The 18,181-nt window shown below is 40.8% G+C and overlaps 1 protein-coding gene across 1 annotated transcript; it reads right to left on the minus strand.

The window, feature by feature from the left end:
- On the minus strand, nt 1-18,109 carry LOC116312264 (sodium/potassium-transporting ATPase subunit alpha-1). The gene is made up of 23 exons (XM_039607269.1): nt 17,896-18,109; nt 17,464-17,574; nt 13,980-14,039; nt 12,643-12,744; nt 12,403-12,504; nt 12,207-12,320; nt 11,596-11,730; nt 11,048-11,165; nt 10,665-10,933; nt 10,264-10,572; nt 9,314-9,448; nt 6,966-7,158; nt 6,689-6,864; nt 6,468-6,604; nt 5,743-5,893; nt 5,491-5,659; nt 5,248-5,402; nt 5,030-5,153; nt 4,020-4,165; nt 3,796-3,926; nt 3,463-3,564; nt 2,248-2,339; nt 1-204 (listed from the first exon to the last, which is right to left on the minus strand). Exons 1-23 carry the CDS (start codon nt 17,905-17,907, stop codon nt 176-178), a joined length of 3,072 nt encoding a protein of 1,023 aa, XP_039463203.1. The 5' UTR covers nt 17,908-18,109; the 3' UTR covers nt 1-175.
- Nucleotides 18,110-18,181: the final 72 nt, after the last annotated feature.

Here is an 18,181-nt window from a genome sequence, read left to right on the forward strand (position 1 = left end):
CTCAGTGAACAGTGGAAATGTTTTATTGGGAAAGAAACACACATCAATATAATGTTAATCTATCCATGCTTTGTGGTGTTATTAATGGGGGGGGTCTAATATCTCAAACAAATATGTAACATGGCATTAAATAGTGATGAAGCACACGCTCCCTCCGTGTCTGTGTGGCGTTGGCTCAGTAGTATGTCTCTTTCTCCACCCAACCTAGAAAGCAAAGGAGACACAATTAGGGAGGTGTTTTTTTTTTTAAATCTTTCTCACAGTTTAGGGGTCAAATTTGTCTCGTTGTCTTTTACAGAGAATAACAAAGATGGAATACAACACGACAGCCACATCTAAAACGGCTTTGGCCTCAAACCTCGCGCTCAGAAAGATTTCACCCCTCATGCTGGCTGACAGTGATTCGAAGAAATAAGACTTGACTGGGCTTGGGCCGTGTGCGAGAGACTGCATGCTAAATTTAGGGAAAATGCGGCCATTAGAAGATGTACCCTGAAGGGACGGGAGAGGCTGTGTCATTTTTGTTTCATGGTTGCTTATGAGGTTACATCATCAGTGAGGCCATGAATAATCACCCTGGGATGAAATGACTAAAAGAATCACATGACATGACCCTGTAGCTCAAAAGCTAGATGTTTGGGTTTTATATCGTTAGATAGACATAAAATCCAGTAAAAATGAATGGCGAGAGTGGTCCCAATACTAAAATTGGAGGTGTCAAACATAAGGTGCCAGGACCAAAATCGGCCTGCCAAAGACTCCAATCCGGCCCGCTGAACATCTTTGGACAATGTGAAGGAGGGCATAAATCTTGGATTTTTAACTGTATTTTCATAAATCTTTCAGTTTTACCTACTGATAAAGACCACCCACTGCATATAGGTCCTAATCATACTACAGTGATAAAGTAAATAATAAAGTCATGTCATAGATGACCATCTACTATAGAAATGCCTCTGTTTTGGTTATTATTTCACTTCTTTTTCTTATATTATAGACATCACAGGGATTAAATCTGCACTTAAACTTTGGTACAACGACAGAAAGGGCCCAATTAAGGTCAAATTGGGCTGTATGTGGCCCATGATGTAAAATGAGCTTGACATCCCTGCTCTAAATGCTTGAATTATACCATTTAGCATGTTGGGTTTCTTTTGGGAAAAACTGTGAGTTAAAAAAGTAGTTTTAAAAAAGTTAAAAATAATCTAAGGGCAGTTAACTTTGGTCTATTTATGGAGTGGAAAAAGTATTTATTTGCTAGCACTTTCAAAAAAAAGAAAGAAAAGGAAAAAAAGCCAAAGTTGCTAGAAACCATGTCAGCTCAACTTGTTTTTTTCCTGTCTGAATGTAACACATTATTCACCATGGATGGGCAGTGGGATGTTCACTGATCTGTGCCGTGGGGCTCAGATGTAGCGCACACGCACTCTCACACAGCTGCATCAGAGCCAGCCCTGCATACAGGTTCTGTTCAGCTTTGTGGGTGGAATGATGCATTAACTACACCAGGGTTGGGGGTTCAAATCCCACCGGGCTCTGCCATCTGCCTCAGCTCACTGGTCAGTGTAGGGACGCAGTTGTGGCAGCGATACTGGGCACGAGAATCCACGAAAAATAGACTCGTGAGAGGCATACGCCACTTTTGCTGAGCGCGCGCACACACACACACACACACACACACCTGTGTCTCATTTTCACACAGTACAGTGGGCACCTTCACAAAGGTGCTCTGTGATGTCAGCCTCAATGAATCAATGAGACTGACATCAGCCGCTGGAGGGAGATTGTTTGTTTTTGTGTTTTTTTTAGAAGTTTCAACACCTTTTAAAGCCATCAATATTTCACTACTTTGCAGTCGTGTTTTCAATCCCGTGTGTTTGTCCAAATAGCTAAAAAGAAGGTCTCGCGTTCAGATGGGTTTTGTTTACACGGTTTAATTATGTTAAAGGGACACATTTTTCCTCTGCCTTCAGTGCTTTTCATGCATTGAGATTATTGCAATGTGTGGGGCGAATTTTGGAGAAAATCACCTCCAAAATATGCAAAAATACGATCCTCTTCTTTCCAAATGTCCAGAGAGCACATATTTTAAGCAACACAGCACATTTTTCTGCATCTGACTTTTTGTCAAGTAAAAATTCCCTCTGCGCCCCACTACCTTCAGATTACAATACTGAGAATACAGGCAAAAATGTGTCCTAGGTGCCTCAGATAGTTATATATGTCAAGAGTTAGTGAAGCTCTTACCTCCTGGGTTGCGTCTGAGAATATATCTTCTGGCTTCATCATAAAGGAAGATGAGGAGGGAGTAGGGGAAGGCACAGAACCACCACAATGGCCTAAAGGTAAGGATGGACAGACAGGTTGAATTATTAATGGGAACGTGACAAAAAAACCCAACACAAGCACACTCTTCTCTTTTGAACAGAAAAGCTTTGGGGGTGAGCATTAGGCTGTGGAGAACCGGCTATTAGAATGAATTCAGAAGCCGTTGAAACAAAATGAGGCAGAGAAATCTGACAACTGGGTTGAGGACATCTCCTGTTCATCTCTTTGAGAGTGCTCTCTGGCGACGCTAACAAGGCTGCTAAAAGCCCACTAATGCAAAGCCCTGAAAACAAATCCACAAAACTTCTAGAGGAGGTTTGTGTGATTCTATAAGTGTCCAAGAACTAGAGCAGGGGCCTACACCCCTGTCTTTACCCAATAAAATACCCAAAAGGGCATAGTGTCAGACAGATATGCTCAGCACCTTAAATCTGCATAAGATATTTACAGAGGTAAAGAGAGAAATAAATTAGAAAGAGCAAAACAGAAGCTAGAGTCTGGGACACACATGTAAGCACAGAGAATAAAAAGCTGGGGTTATTTAAACACCAGAAGATACCCAAAGAAACAGGTGAACGAAGAAGGTGAGAAAGGAGAGACAGAAGCATTGGAAACTGATGAATAAAGGTGACAAAGGAAAGTGGCGTGTGAATTCTTGAGCTAATGAGCCTCAGTGCTTTCTATTTTTCTCTTTTGGGCAAAGAAACTCATTAGTATAGCAGCTCTTGTGCTTCGCTCTGCCTCTGAAGTGGAAATTACCAGCGACACTAGATAATAGCCGTCTTATTTTCAACGAGATGATAAAGCTAAAGCATCACCAAACTGAAAACATCACGCTCTCAAAGGGCTGTCTGCACTGAGTGATGTACGAGAAACCTCCGGAAGGATCCAACAACCAGGGATGTCTGCAAATTTGCAGAAAGAAGGCTTTTCACACTTTAACAAGAGTTGCCTTGTGCTCAGCGAGGTCCTCGCATAAACTGGACAGACACGCAAAGTGGGATATCGACAAAAGCCAACAGTGAAAAAGGAAAATGAAACGTTCTGCATGATAATTGGAGCCTAAGAAATTATCTTGCAAGCTAATTTTAAAGTATGAGTCACAGAATGGTTGTGTCTGTGCACTTGACTCACTTCATAGGGTACATTCTGAGGGCAACGTCCATGCCCGGGCAGTATGAAAGGAAGGCAGCCAGAGCCGTCTCCTCAAAGAGCCCAAAGATGAGGATGCGGTTCCTGTGGGGATGAAAAAAAAAAAGGTACGGGTCAATAAAACAAAAGCTCCTACTCTTAAAATTACCTAACATATTGATGTTCTTGTCATAGGACAGCATGCAACACAGTAGCAAACTGTCATTGTGGCTTGAAGCCATCTCATCAGTAATGGCTTTGATTTTATTTACAATTACTCAAATATAAAGACCCAGTTGTCATTTGGAGATCTCAATCATATCTACGTGTACGTACGTCATTCCTTGCTGCACAATGGAGTTCCTCCTGGTCTTACAGATGATCAGATCGGCCCACTGCACGATCACAATACTGGCGAAGAAGGCTGTGTGGCAGCTGTACTCTACAATCTTTCTGCGCTCATATGTCTGGAACAGAATAAAATAAAAAGGAAAAGATCAGAGTGTTTTCCTTTTCCTGGACTGAAACTCCAATTAAATTTAAGCATAAGTGTGACTGACCCACTGCTGTCCATAGCTGTCTTCCAGGTCATTTACATATTTGTCATCCCACAGCACTCTCACTCCTATCAGGTCCATGGGGAGGAAACCATTTTCAGCCAGGATGACAAAATATGTGAAGAAGCCAGCTGTGGCCTGCATCATACCTAACAGGAGAAAAACATCAGGAAACTTCAGGAAATGCAAATCAGAAGCAGAGTTACAGTTTCTCTAGCTTTCATTAACAACTTTCATACTTGTCTCTGGTAATCAAGATGGAGATAAGACAACCAAATATAACATGTAAGTGGCATTCCCTGCAAAGCTAAGCCCCTGGAAAGACATAAAAGTAAGTAAATCAAGTAACATTTTATTTGTGTAAAAACTATATGCTTGAAATTGTGATGATATCCTTTAATTTGGTTTTCTTCTTTATGATGATTTTTAAAAACATGACTTTAAATGGATTTAGTCTCTAAAATGTGCTGAATTAAAGCTGGAAGTCTGTGCCACAATCTCATCTTGATCAGTTGATTTAAAATCCAATGTGATTTTGGTGCACAGAGACATTTCAAGCTTTAATTAGTGTAGTTAATTAATGGAAACATTGACTTTGTCACTGTAATAAGCATCATACAGATTGCTTCATAAGGTGAAATATAAAAAAGGAGAGATATGGGGGACAAAAAAGACTGACTTTGGAAACCGATTGTGTTGTATTTGATGCAGACTTTACCATGAAGTCAGGTATAAAAACATCAAAATCATCTGAAACAAAGCAATGATATTCACACCAGAAATGTATTGTAATAAGCAAAGATTTCCCCAGCAAAAAATAGCAACTCGCCACAACAAGGCAGCCATTTTGGATATGGGATTCAAAGTACAGTATGCAGACTGTCCACCAGGGGGCAGTAGAGAGCACACACTTCAGTTTGTGTTTTGTTTTGAGTTGGTAGGAGGAGCATCCACTAGTCACAAGTCATGTATTGATTATAAAAACTGAGATTTATGAATAAATAATGTGTTACCAATTTGTCCGTAGGCTATACTGATGAGCCTTTCATTCACTAGCTTGTCTGTTTTGGGGTTTCTGGGCTGTCTCTTCATGATGTCGCTCTCAGCTTTCTCATAAGCCAGGGAGATGGCAGGGACCTGCAAAACCATGAACAAATACATGAAATTTCCACCCATATTTGTGTTCATTTGAACCTCTCTATAGACCAGGATGAAGAGCCAAACAACTCACCATGTCAGTTCCCAGATCAATACAGAGGATGGTGACGGTTCCCAGGGGCAGAGGGATGTTGGCGATGATGAAGAGGAGGAAGGGTGAGATCTCGGGGATGTTGCTGGTCAGAGTGTAGGCGATGGACTTCTTCAAGTTGTCAAAGATCAGACGGCCTGAACAAAGTTATTTAGCAGATTCAGTCATGCTTCGTATTTTGTATTTCCAGATTTCTGCAGGTGTAGGTCTTGATGTAGATCTTACCTTCTTCCACTCCAGTGACAATGGAGGCAAAGTTATCGTCCAGCAGGATCATGTCAGCAGCCTGCTTGGAGACGTCAGATCCAGCGATACCCATGGCGACACCAATGTCAGCTTTCTTCAGAGCTGGAGAGTCGTTCACACCATCACCTGTCACGGCCACAATGGCTCCCTGGACAAGGAAGAACATGTTTTTACAAGTTCCAAACAAAACATTTGTCAAACTGTGTCTGTGAGAATCCCTTCGGTGTTCACCTGTCTCTGGCATCCTTCCACAATGATCAGTTTCTGTTGAGGGGAGGTCCTGGCAAATACAATTTCAGTGTGGTGCTTCAGCAAATCATCAAGCTCCTCCGAGGTCATGTCTTTAAGCTCGCTACCATGGACAACACAGGCCTTAGCATCCCTGAAGAAATTAAAAAAGCATTAGTACAACAGTAGGGTATCATCAGGAGATTAGAAGGAAAAAAATAAATAAAGATAATTTGACCAAAACAAAGACAGCATCACCCTTAGGAAAAACTAGGACTCCCAATTATAGACAATGAGCTCTAGCTCCTCAGCCACACCTACACTACAGTAACTGCTTTGTTCTAAGGTGGCTGTGGCTGAGGTAGAGCAGGTTGTCTACTAATTGGGAGTCCTCCATCTGCATCCAAGTATCCTTGGGCCAGTTACTGAACCCCGAGTTGCCACAAATCCAAAGTAAATGTAAGGTTAAAAATTAAAATGGAAAGGTTAAAATGGAGTAGAGGTAAGGTTAAAAACACCTTTGGCATAGAAAAGGGTGCTTGTGTGGCTGTGTGTTGAAGAGGTAATGAAGCTTGTAGTAAGAAAGTGCTTTAAGTGCTATGGTAGAGTACAAAAGCACTATTTAAGAACCAGTCCATTCACCAGCTAATGGCCACAGAACGATTTTTACCTGCTGCTCCTTACGCTTGAGAGATACTAGCACAGTGAATCTTTGAAAGAGAACTAACCTAGGGTTGACCTCTGAAACTGGAACATTCAGGCGGGCAGCAATGTCTTCAACAGTCTCATTGCCTTCGGAGATGATACCCACACCTTTAGCAATAGCTTTGGCTGTAATTGGATGGTCACCTGTGACCATGATGACCTGAGAGAGAAGAGATGAGAAAAAATTGAAGTACTTTGTGCAAACAAAAAACTAAATATCTGGTCATCCAAAAAGTTAGCATACCTTGATTCCAGCACTCCTGCATTTACCAACAGCATCAGGCACAGCAGCACGAGGAGGGTCAATCATGGCCATGAGTCCGACGAAGCACAGGTTCTCAGTGGGGAAGTTCACTTCATCAGTATCAAAAGCAAATCCCTCTGGGAACTCGTCATCAGGCAGGTGATAGTGGCAGAAACCTGAATAAGACACAAAGAAAATGCTTGTGAGGACTTTGCAGAACTTTGCCTTTCTTCCACTACGTAATAAAGGATGTAGCTATAGAAGGAATGTGCTGTACCCAAAACTCTCTCTCCAAGACCTCCCAACTCAACATAGGCATTCTGGAAAGCATCTTTCATCTCATCATCCAGAGCCTGCACTTTGCCCTGAAGCACAATGGAGGAACAGCGGTCCAAAATCCTCTCTGGAGCTCCTTTCATTACCAACAGATGCTTGGTTTCCCCAGGGGTGGTGTTTTTATGGATAGAGAGCTGTGGGAGAGCAGAAACGCCGGATTTAAATTCAGGTTTTATCTATACTATCAGCGGTTTATGAAATGAAAAACACTGGTTTACTCTAGACAGCTTTAATTAGAACTTTAGCCACAAACAGCTTATGATTAACCCAACCACTAGAGGGCACAAATCAGCATTTACTACTAAATACAGTGGCTTGTGAAAGTATTTGGCCCCCTTGAACTTTTCCACATTTTGTCAATAATAATAAAAATAACTGAAAAGTGGGGTGTGTGTAATTATTCAGCCCCCTGAGTCAATACTTTGTAGAACCACCTTTTGCTGCAATTACAGCTGCCAGTCTTTTAGGGTATGTCTCTACCAGCTTTGCACATCTAGAGACTGAAATCCTTGCCCATTCTTCTTTGAAAAACAGCTCCAGCTCAGTCAGATTAGATGGACAGCGTTTGTGAACAGCAGTTTTCAGATCTTGCCACAGATTCACTTTGCAGTTATTTATTTGTAAAAAATGTTTGGAATCATGTATGATTTTCGTTCCACTTCTCACATGTACACCACTTTGTATTGGTCTTTCACGTGGAATTCCAATAAAATTGATTCATGTTTGTGGCTGTAATGTGACAAAATGTGGAAAAGTTCAAGGGGGCCAAATACTTTTGCAAGCCACTGTATGATGTGCACCGAGACTATACATAACACCAATGTTCCCTCTAATTTTTCATGTGTCTGAGCGAACACACAAACTCCCTGAGCGATCCCTTGGACAACTGTGAGCAACAGCAGACGTGTGCACTGTGGTCACGCCAGCATCGAATCCATCCAAGTTACATGGTTTATTAAAATAATCAAATTACAGCATTTACAGTTATACAGGTATAGTTACTTCTTCAAAAAAGTAACTGAGTTTTGCAAACAACAATGTTTTTTGCAGCTGTTTACCTAAAAATGCAGCCAAGGCGTTTTTTTAAATAAACATTTCAAACTATTTACAGAACAATCAGCTGTTCTGTATCAAATTTGATGCCACACAAAAGCATAATTTCTGTCCACTATGAGATAAAGGAGAACAACAGCCTGATACCTGCAGGCCTGACAACAGGAGATGTATCACTCCTGTAACACCTGTAACATTCAGTAGTCGCCTCATTGTTCTGACACACACAGCAAAACTACTGACTACATTACACACTAACTACACAAGATTTGCGCTAAACGTTGCAAATCTCTCACATCTTAAAACACCGCCATCACTCCTAAAACTTCCCCCTTCCTAAACAACTAAATGCCATGTTGCCATATAACTTTTTGATTGGTCGACATGGTACATTTTTCCACCAATAGGAAAGGGTGGGGGTGTTTTTGCTCACAGGTGGAGAGTGCTTTCGAGCGTTTTCCTTATAAAACGCAGTTTTTACCGTTTCTTTCCTCATAGCCTGTCAACTATTAGCTGCATATATACGAATGTGAATCGCATTATTGGCTGGACTATGGGATAAGGTGGCATCGTTCTAATCCCATAGTCCAGCCAGTCACTTACTGACTAACACTGCAAAACAGAATTGTTAAAGTATTAATATTAATTTCAATTCAGGTTAGATTTTTTTTTCTGTGCGCAACGCAGATTTTCTGTGCGCAGAGACCGTGCCAGCAGTGCGCAATTGCGCAACCGCGCAGCTTAGAGGGAACATTGCATAACACACCAAGATAACCAAAGATTTAATTAAAAAGGGCATTCCAGAATGGCCTAAAACCTGCATGCTTTCTAATGTCCAGCAGGTCTGTTTGGATAAAGCAGTCTGTTTGTATTGATGACTGTATGATATCAAACCTGAGTAAATACTTTACTGATTAGTTTATTGTCTAAGTCTGTTCAATTTGCAGATGCTCAACTGGCAAACCACAGCGCAATTTATCTAAAATATATGATAAAGCAGGGTAGGGTTTAGGGGATCGCCAGTCTGTGATTGTCAAGCTGCCTTTGTATTTGGTTGTTGTGCTGTTTGTTTCACAGTCAGAGCCACAAGCCTTCTTGTTCAGGTTAAAAAAGAAGCAAGATGGAAACAGCCTAATGCTCAAATCAGTGATTTAAAACAACACTTGAGTGGCTAAACAATCTGTGAATCAGTTTTCTTTCATTTTTGAGCTTCATCACACTATCTGAATGGTTTACCTGGTATTTGTTTGTGGAATTGAAAGGGATCTCAGCAATTTTGGGGTATTTTTCTCTCATTTCATTGACAGATCCACAGCACAACTCAATACACTTCAGCAAGGCAGCTTCTGAGGCATCACCAGCGACATCTCTCTGTGGATTTTAGAAAAAGACAGTCATTAAAATTGGATCAACAATCACATCCTATGCCTTCTTTATTACAATATGTTGCAAATGTAGAGTGATGTATACAGAACTATATATAGATAATTTGTTGTTGAATTACATAAAATATACAGCACCTGGGTCTTAATGAATACCACTGCCTAAACTGGGTAGATGATTTTGAGGACTAGGATTCAGTTTTAATTTTATTCCACAATACAATATCACTTGTATCAAATGTTGATTCACTCTTACACTCTTATATAAGCTTATATAAACTCTAAAATAATTTGCCTACTATGCATTGCCTACATTTGATTCCCTCCATAATGAGCATTAGTAGCACACTTGCCAGGATTCAATATATATATTAACTTATGTTCTTTTTTTTGGCCCGCCATTGCTAAAGCACCAGCTGTATATTTAAAACAGCCTTTAATTATCTTGAGTGCTTTTCTAAAGATTTCTAGTGCTGATTTGCTGCATTTGTATTTGCTTGTATCCCAAAAGTTCAAAGCCAAGTCATAACACTGCAGCGCTTCACACATAGTCACTGCATCCCATGTCCACTGGGTATACTATCAAATTCCTTAAAATATTTAAAGGAAATAGGTCAATACACCACGAGGTAATAAGCTCTGTGCTTGTTTACAACCAGAGCTGTGAGGATTTGCTCCACTGAAACAAAGGTTCTTACAGTGGGGAATTATTTGGAGTGTTTCGTGATAGTCACGATGGATGAACTAGAGTACAATAGGCAGTGCTTAGGAAGCTGAGTAGTTTTACAGATGAAGATTTCTCACCTTCAGAATGGGAATGTTGCTCTGGTCAGCCAGGAAGACGGCACGGTTGCAGAGTCCAGCGATTCTGGACAGATTAGCCCAGGTGGCAGAGCTCCTGTCAAAAGAGGTACCGCTCTGGTTCTCAGTGGTGTCAGCCTCATGGATCTGGTTGTCAAACCACATGTGAGCCACAGTCATTCTGTTCTGGGTCAGGGTGCCGGTCTTGTCAGAACAGATGGTGGAGGTGGAGCCCAGAGTCTCGACAGCTTCCAAATTCTTCACCAGGCAGTTCTTCTTGGCCATACGCTTAGCAGTCAGGGTCAGACACACCTACAGACAATTTAGGTTTTTAGAACCACAGTCTTTTTGTATCAATAAATATAAGGTATTTAAAAGGAATGCCATTAGACACCAAAACTCACAGTGACAGTAGCCAAGAGACCTTCTGGCACGTTGGCGACAATGATACCAATGAGGAAGATGACAGCCTCCAGCCAGTTATATCCAAGGATGAGAGAGAGGATGAAGAAAGAAACACCCAGGAAGACGGCCACTCCAGTGATGATGTGGATAAAATGCTCGATCTCAATGGCAATGGGAGTTTTTCCGCCCTCTAGACTGGAAGCCAGGGTGGCGATACGGCCCATGACAGTACGGTCTCCAGTGTTGATGACGATTCCTCTGGCTGTGCCTGAAAAGAGAAGACAGACTGAGTCCATGGAAGCTTGGTGATGATTCATGATCTAATTCCTAATTAAAACCCTATATACATTTCTATGTCAACCACTAATTGTCCATGCTGTACCTTCAATACAGTTGGTGGAGAAGAAAGAAATATTCCTGGTTTCCAGTGGGTTTTCATTGGAGAAGTCTGGAGAACGAGTCTGGGGCTCTGATTCACCAGTCAGGGAGGAGTTGTCCACCTGAGAAATGAAAGCACAGAAGCAGGAATCAGTGACAAAAGACATCACGCTGATCAAGCCAGAAAAAGGATATATTGAGAAGCTGAGAAGTTGCCAAACAGCTTGCAGGTGAGCAACAAATGTATGTTGGGTAAAGAAACTCAAACACAGTCTAGATAAGATTCCTCATTAGGAAACATAGAAAGGTTTCTGATAAGCAATCATCCGATGCTGAGATGTTGTGATGATGTGAGCTTGCCTTTAATGCTTTCGTGGACTAACATTCCGCCCAATTACTCACAACCATACAACACATGAATCAGAAACATTATCCCAGGGCAGCTTGAGTGTAAAGAAGTAAATTGAACAGTGTAAAAATATATATTAGCTATCAAACCCACGCTCTACAAAAGTATTTGTTGGGATTAACACAAGTAGTTGAGATACAGACCTTGCAGCCGTGAGCAGAGATGATTCTCAGATCAGCAGGGATCCTGTCTCCTCCTTTCACCTCCACTAAATCTCCAAGCACCACTTCCTCAGCATTGATGTTCTTCTTCTCTCCATCACGGATAACCAGGGCTTGCTATAAAACCAAAGAGTTTAGTTAAACATTATAAAACAATAACTACATTATAAAAAATGTCAAAAAGACATGATGAATATTTCTTGTTTTTATTCCCAGATGATTCAGATGAGTGATGGTAAAAATGTATCATCAGTGTTGTAATACCGATGAAGAAACACTAGTCCTTAGAGTTGTGCAACTAGTATTGTTGCTTGTTACCAAAGACTTTAGTTAAACATTATAAAACAATAACTACATTGTAAAACATGTCAAAAAGACATGATGAATATTTCTTGTTTTTATTCCCAGATTATTCAGATGAGTGATGGTAAAAATGTATCATCAGTCTTGTAATACCGATGAAGAAACACTAGTCCTTAGAGTTGTGCAACTAGTACTGTTGCTTGTTACCACTGGGAGGCTACAAAGCAATCTGAGACAAAAACAGTGTGTATAAATGAGCTGTTACATTAGCTTTTCTTTTTGTGTCTCACCTGTGGGACCAGGTTCTTGAAGGACTCCATGATCTTGGAGCTCTTGGCCTCTTGGTAGTAGGAGAAGCAACCGGTGATGATGACGACAGCAGACAGCACAATACCTAGGTACAACTACATGAAGAGAGACATAACTATTGTAACTATTAATTCTTTAATTAATATGTCACAATCTGTATAAAGAAACTATCATTACGTTATCATTTGCAGGTTCATCTTCTGAGGCAGCCTGGATACCGTAAGCCAAGAAGCAGAGGATGGCACCAATCCACAGCAGCATGGAGAAACCACCAAACAGCTGGAAACAAGAGGAAATAACCATCAGTCTTTGCTGGTTGTACTGGTTTACAGTGACACAGACTTAATTTGCATTTCTACTATTTGAATATTCAAACACAGGTTTGTGGTTTGCAAGGGGAGGATGTTTGACTCCTACCTGTTTGCAGAACTTGACCCATTCAGGTGTCGTGGGGGGAGGTGTGAGGGCGTTGGGGCCATCTCGGGCCAGGATCTCTTTTGCTCTGGAGGAGGAGAGACCCTAGAAAGAAACACAAAGATAAGAAGAAGCTGTGCAAACTATAATATAAAAAAAATATTCATCTGTTCTCTAAATCTGTCTAAATCTTCATTTACTGGGTGAGAACCATAATAAAGGACAAGAACAAGAATGGTTTTATTTGTTAAACAGGTTCACTCTATTCCACAAAGACATGGTGGATTAAGGTCTGGTTGACACAAAACAAAAGAAAACCCAAACGCAGGAAGAAAATGATCTCCCTAATCTTAAAATGACAGCTTCCTTTGTTTTATGTGTGACTTGCAGTAAATGAAAACTCAACACACCAGTAGTAATAAAACCAAGACAGAGAAATATACCAGATGATCAAGTTGTATTTCTGTTATTTCATGTGTGACTGAAAGTCTCTTTAAACAAATACCAGGATTAAGAAGGAGCTTTTTTCCTTCCTTGTTGGCAGGATCAATAAGTCTGGTGTTCTGGTGTGAATGAAGCCTTTGTTTTAGGGCAAACGCAGAAAGATCAGATTTCAGGAGATAACCAGCGTCACTCAAGCATTTGGTCATGGTGGAATTGTATTGGCTAGTGCAATTGGATTCTGCGTGTATGTAACCTTAGCTTGATGAGGAAAACATGAAGAACAACTATTGTGTAGGAGCTAGCTTTGCTTTCTTTGTACAGTTTGGCGTGCACTGATACCTTAAAGGGCTACTCTCTTTCCTCTTCCTAGAAATTTCTCATGTCTTCTCTTAATTGTGGGAACATGTAGCATCATTGTAACAGTGCAACAGCCCGACTACTTTCTACCAAAGTAGTCTTTGACCTGCTTGCAAATCATACTCATAGCCAAGACCATTACAGTACTTTTAAATCACAGGGGCACTTTTTATTTCTTTCCAGTGTTTTGAAAAGTCACTTTTCACCTGCCTTTCATTGGGGGGAAGCAAGGAATGAGGCCAACACCTGTAAAACTAGGCAAAAAACCAAGAAATTAATTTCTTTGCTGCATGACTTTACTGAAACAATCAAAGTTTTGCACTCTGGGAAACTATCTGTGCCTCCACTTCTTTGCTCTTGGACAGCACACTACACTGCTGGATAAATACAAGAAAAAAGTGAAACTGTAAAATGTGTCCATGTCTTTAGTCCGCTGTTTGACCTCAGCTTGGATTGTGAAATCTTCCCTTACCTCTGTTTTTATCAGCTGAAAGACTCGCAAAAACAAAGACACACATGCAAACATCTGGAGTGCTCACCCTGGTTAGGTCAGTTCCATATTTTCTGTGAAGTTCATCCAAGGTTAACTTGTGATCATCCTATGGAGAGAGAAGGAAAGAGACGGAGAGACATTGCATAAGTGAGACATGAAGGCTGCCGTGAGCTCAGTGACGTTCGGATTGGCTCAAGCAATCAGTTTGCTGCGAGCAAACACTCCGTCAATCGATGTCACCCAACTGATAGACTGATGTTTGCTCTCAAAAGTTTGTGCTCATTTGTTTGACATTTCAGCAAAGCTCCCCAAGAACTCTATCTGACTCACAGGCAAACTCACGTCATTATCAGTGTCATCAAAGTGAATTTGGTGCAAGATTTTCATAGTGATTTCTTGTAGTGTTTAACCATGAGTGTTTGTAAGCCACCAAAAGTTTTAATCCAGGAATAACTCAGTTAATTCCAAATGCGACAGCGGCAGAAACTAAAGTAGCTCTCCAAATGAACCACCGGAGAGGCATGTGTTAATCGATGCCTACAGTGAGATTATCTCGTGTCATTTGGATGAGCTGCAGCGATATCTAACTCCCACCTTTCATTGATTGGAAACTGAGAGACAACAAAGTCATGCGATCAAGAGTGCACTAAAGCAATTTAATTTCCATTTTCAGACAAAATCCAAAAAAAAAAAAAAAATTATTTACATAAATAAAGCAAGGATGTTGTTTTATAGCCAGGAATTTATATGTTAATGGTTTAAAAGCTAGCAGCAGATAATCTTCTGGGACTGCTGTGTCACATATCATGAGGTGACGTTGCCTAGCAACCACCTATCAATGGGCTAAGATGACCCATTTCTTTCTTTTTGGTTTTTTTTTTTTTTGGTGTTTATGCACCTACAGCAAACCAGCTCCAGCATCACTATCACTTTGATTTCACAACAATACCATCTGATTTGTATCCACAAAACCTGGATGGTGTATTACGTGGTTTGTGACGTCATCACGTTGCCTAGCAACCGCCTACCAACAGACTAAAATCATAGCACGTGTACTGTGGCGTGGGCATGTGCTGGTGATACGAAAGTACAGGATCACTTTGATTGTCGTTTACTGCCTGCACTGTGAAAAGCGTGTCAGAGTTGTAGTTGCAGGTAAATGATTGTCACTCGGCTTTCTGCTTTAATAGACTGCAGTATGTTTTTTGGGTAAGCCTTATTTAACAGAAAGAGTGCAGGTCAAGTTTCACTTACTGTGTGCTGGGTTGATCTGACTAGCTAAGTTTTTAATTAAAAAAGTTAATTAAACCACGTGCTGCCAGGTGGCATAATAAAATTAAGATGTTATTTAACTTGCACTTCTCTTTCTTCACTGTGCTTGATGACATTTCTCTGCACGCTTTACTGTCACATGGGGCAAAAAATCGGGGCAACCGCATGGTTCAATCAGCACAGCCACCTTTTTGCATTACAATAAGCATGCAAAGTGTTCCAAACCAAATGTTCCACAAATAATGAGCTTACATTACATTCTACAGGCTAGCTTTCATATTCTGGCTCATAAAGACCTACACCTTGGCCATCCACGAACTGCTGGACCAACTGAAGAAACAAACCCTATAACTCAGTAAGATCTATATTTAGGACTTTCTGTTAGACTTTGTCACATTTTATCAAATCACTAGCTGCGTTGTGTTATTGTGGGCCTTGTTCCCTTTCTCTTTAGCTGGACTTTGATGCTTTGGTTAATTGCATGATGATGCAATAATCATTAACAGATTGCCAGATCCATGGGTTTCATAGAGAGTCCCCTACAGTTTTACTACTGAGCTGATACATGAATCCAATATGTTATTAATATTTAACTAAAGTTCAAATCTGGGGATTATCAATCTGAGCTGCCTTTTGACAGTAAATCTTATTTTGAAATGCACATTCAATGGTGGCCTGACACATGAAAGACAGTGCCTGCTTTTAATTGCAGGGCATGGGAGGTCATGGCACTTTGGTGATAGGGTTGCCATGGCATTGAGATGTCCTTCAGTGACAGCAGGACTTTGAGATGTAGTTAAGATGTACAGGGGACAGTAATCACTAATGTGTGTGGAAGATGGGGCTTTTATTACCTAATAACCTGCAGCATTCTGTGACCTGCAGGATGACATTGGGAAGAAGGGACTGTCGCTTGTTTCAAGACAAAATCACTATAGAAGTGACAAAGACCGCTAATGGCATGTTCTGTCAAAAATGTTGTTTTTAACAAGTTACTTTGGAGCCATGTTGGATATCTGGATATTACCTTACAATATCTACATGTTTCCTTTGTGACCTTGTGAAAGTCATTGACCAGCGACATTTAAAAAACACCATTCTGCCAAATAATTGATGGTTCCTCATGACAGAAATGACATTTCAACACAGATCGCTCGTTAATACTTGACTGGTGCTTGGAGATGTTGGTAAACTTGCCTCTGTGTCAACTGACCTTGTCAAGGACAAGGACAAGGCTACAATATTTTCTAGAGTATACATCTTAAATACACGTGAATATGTACATATATACAAATAAACGAGTAACCAGTTACTTTACGTGGCATTTTTAAAAACACACTAGTTTTACCCGCTTCATCTGTTTTTGACTGATAACCAACAAAACTATGTTAATCTGAATGGATGGAAAATTTGCCTGGAATTGAAATGCATAATATTAAGTGTCTAAGATAAATGTCGCGCTGAGTTGTATCCAGTGCAGACATGAGAAGAGAGGTGTCGGATAAAAACCGAAACACTTAAAACTTTTAATAAAAGCATCCCTGGCTTCTAAAATACCAAAACGACTGTTTTAACTGGACATAGGTGCTCTACAGTTGACTTTGTCGTGAACTCACACCAAGTTTCTCGCTGACCTTGGGAAATGACCTAAGCAAGCTGCAGAATGTGACTGAGAAAAAGCTGACACCAGTGGAAAACATCTCAGTGTTCTGCTTTTTTTCCCCTCCCTCTCTCTCATCTGTCTACGCCAGGATGTTTCAAAACCTGTCTAAACTTTTAAGTGTGAAACTTCACAACTCCGCCAGTCTCTACGCCATCAGAGTCCAGTAGGGAGAAATGAAAATTGTTGAGTGTTTGTGGAAGTTTATGCATTTGAAACATCCTGGCACTCCCACCCGGCGCTTCGGCACTGACGTGTTTGGTTGAGATCAGTCTTGATAGACATGGCTTGCAATTTAATTTTAGCTGTGAGCTACACTATGCAAGCAGTCCTAATAATGTGTGACTGTACATGCAGCAGTGTAAGCACAGAGCTACGTCTCATGTGACAAGCCGTGAGGCCAAAGCACAGGTTTGTATCGCTGGCAGTGACTGAGTGTTAACATGAACTGAGTGAATTTTATAAAATGATTTGACTTTAACTAGTTTAGATGTCATTTTGTAGCCGTTAGTATCACGGTTTCATTCTTAAATCACATCAACCGAGCGCTCAAGTGGCAACTAATTACAGACTGGCTTCGCTCAAGCTCTGTACTCACAAGGTCGACTTCTTTTTTCAGATCATCCATATCCTTCTTGGCCTTGGCCTTCTTGTCTTTCTTGCCCCCATCTTCCGAGGTTGCCGCCAGTTTGTATTCATCTTTCCCTTTCTAGTGAAGGAAATGGAAACAAAGTCAGCCTCTGACAAAAAAAAAAAAAAAAAAAAAAAAAAAAAAAAACTGAAACAGGGAAGAAAGCCCTGGAGCTTCCGATTTAAAGAAGCGGGAAGCTATGTCAACTGTCCTGTTCAAACATATTGTGAAACTCCTGTAAATTATTATTAACACAAGTGAGATCTTTGAGTTCTGGAGTTCATAAACTTCCTAAAGCTGTAAAGAAAGACGTAGTCTAAGTCAATGCAGGAGAATTTGGCACTCACATGCAAAGTTAAGCAACCTTAAGCAAACTTGTGACAAAGTTCCAACACTTACCCCAAGCCCCATGACTGCAGCACGAGTCAGAGAGTGGTCAATCCAATTGCTTTTTAAAACTGAAACTTCCCACTCCGCCTCTGCCTCTCTCTCTCACTCTCTTCCTCTTTTCAGTCCTGCGTCTTCCAGTCTCCCCAGAGCAGAGAAGGTAGAGGCGGTTGCAGAAATATACCTTTATACCTGGAGGAATAGGAGGAGGGGCTTTGGGTGGGGGAAGGGAGAAAGGAGCTAAAACTGAACAGGTAGCTTAGTTGGGGAAGTTTACTTGCAGTGGGAGGAGGCGTGT

The sequence above is a fragment of the Oreochromis aureus genome, linkage group 23, assembly GCF_013358895.1.
Source record: "Oreochromis aureus strain Israel breed Guangdong linkage group 23, ZZ_aureus, whole genome shotgun sequence".
Taxonomy (NCBI): Eukaryota; Metazoa; Chordata; class Actinopteri; order Cichliformes; family Cichlidae; genus Oreochromis; species Oreochromis aureus.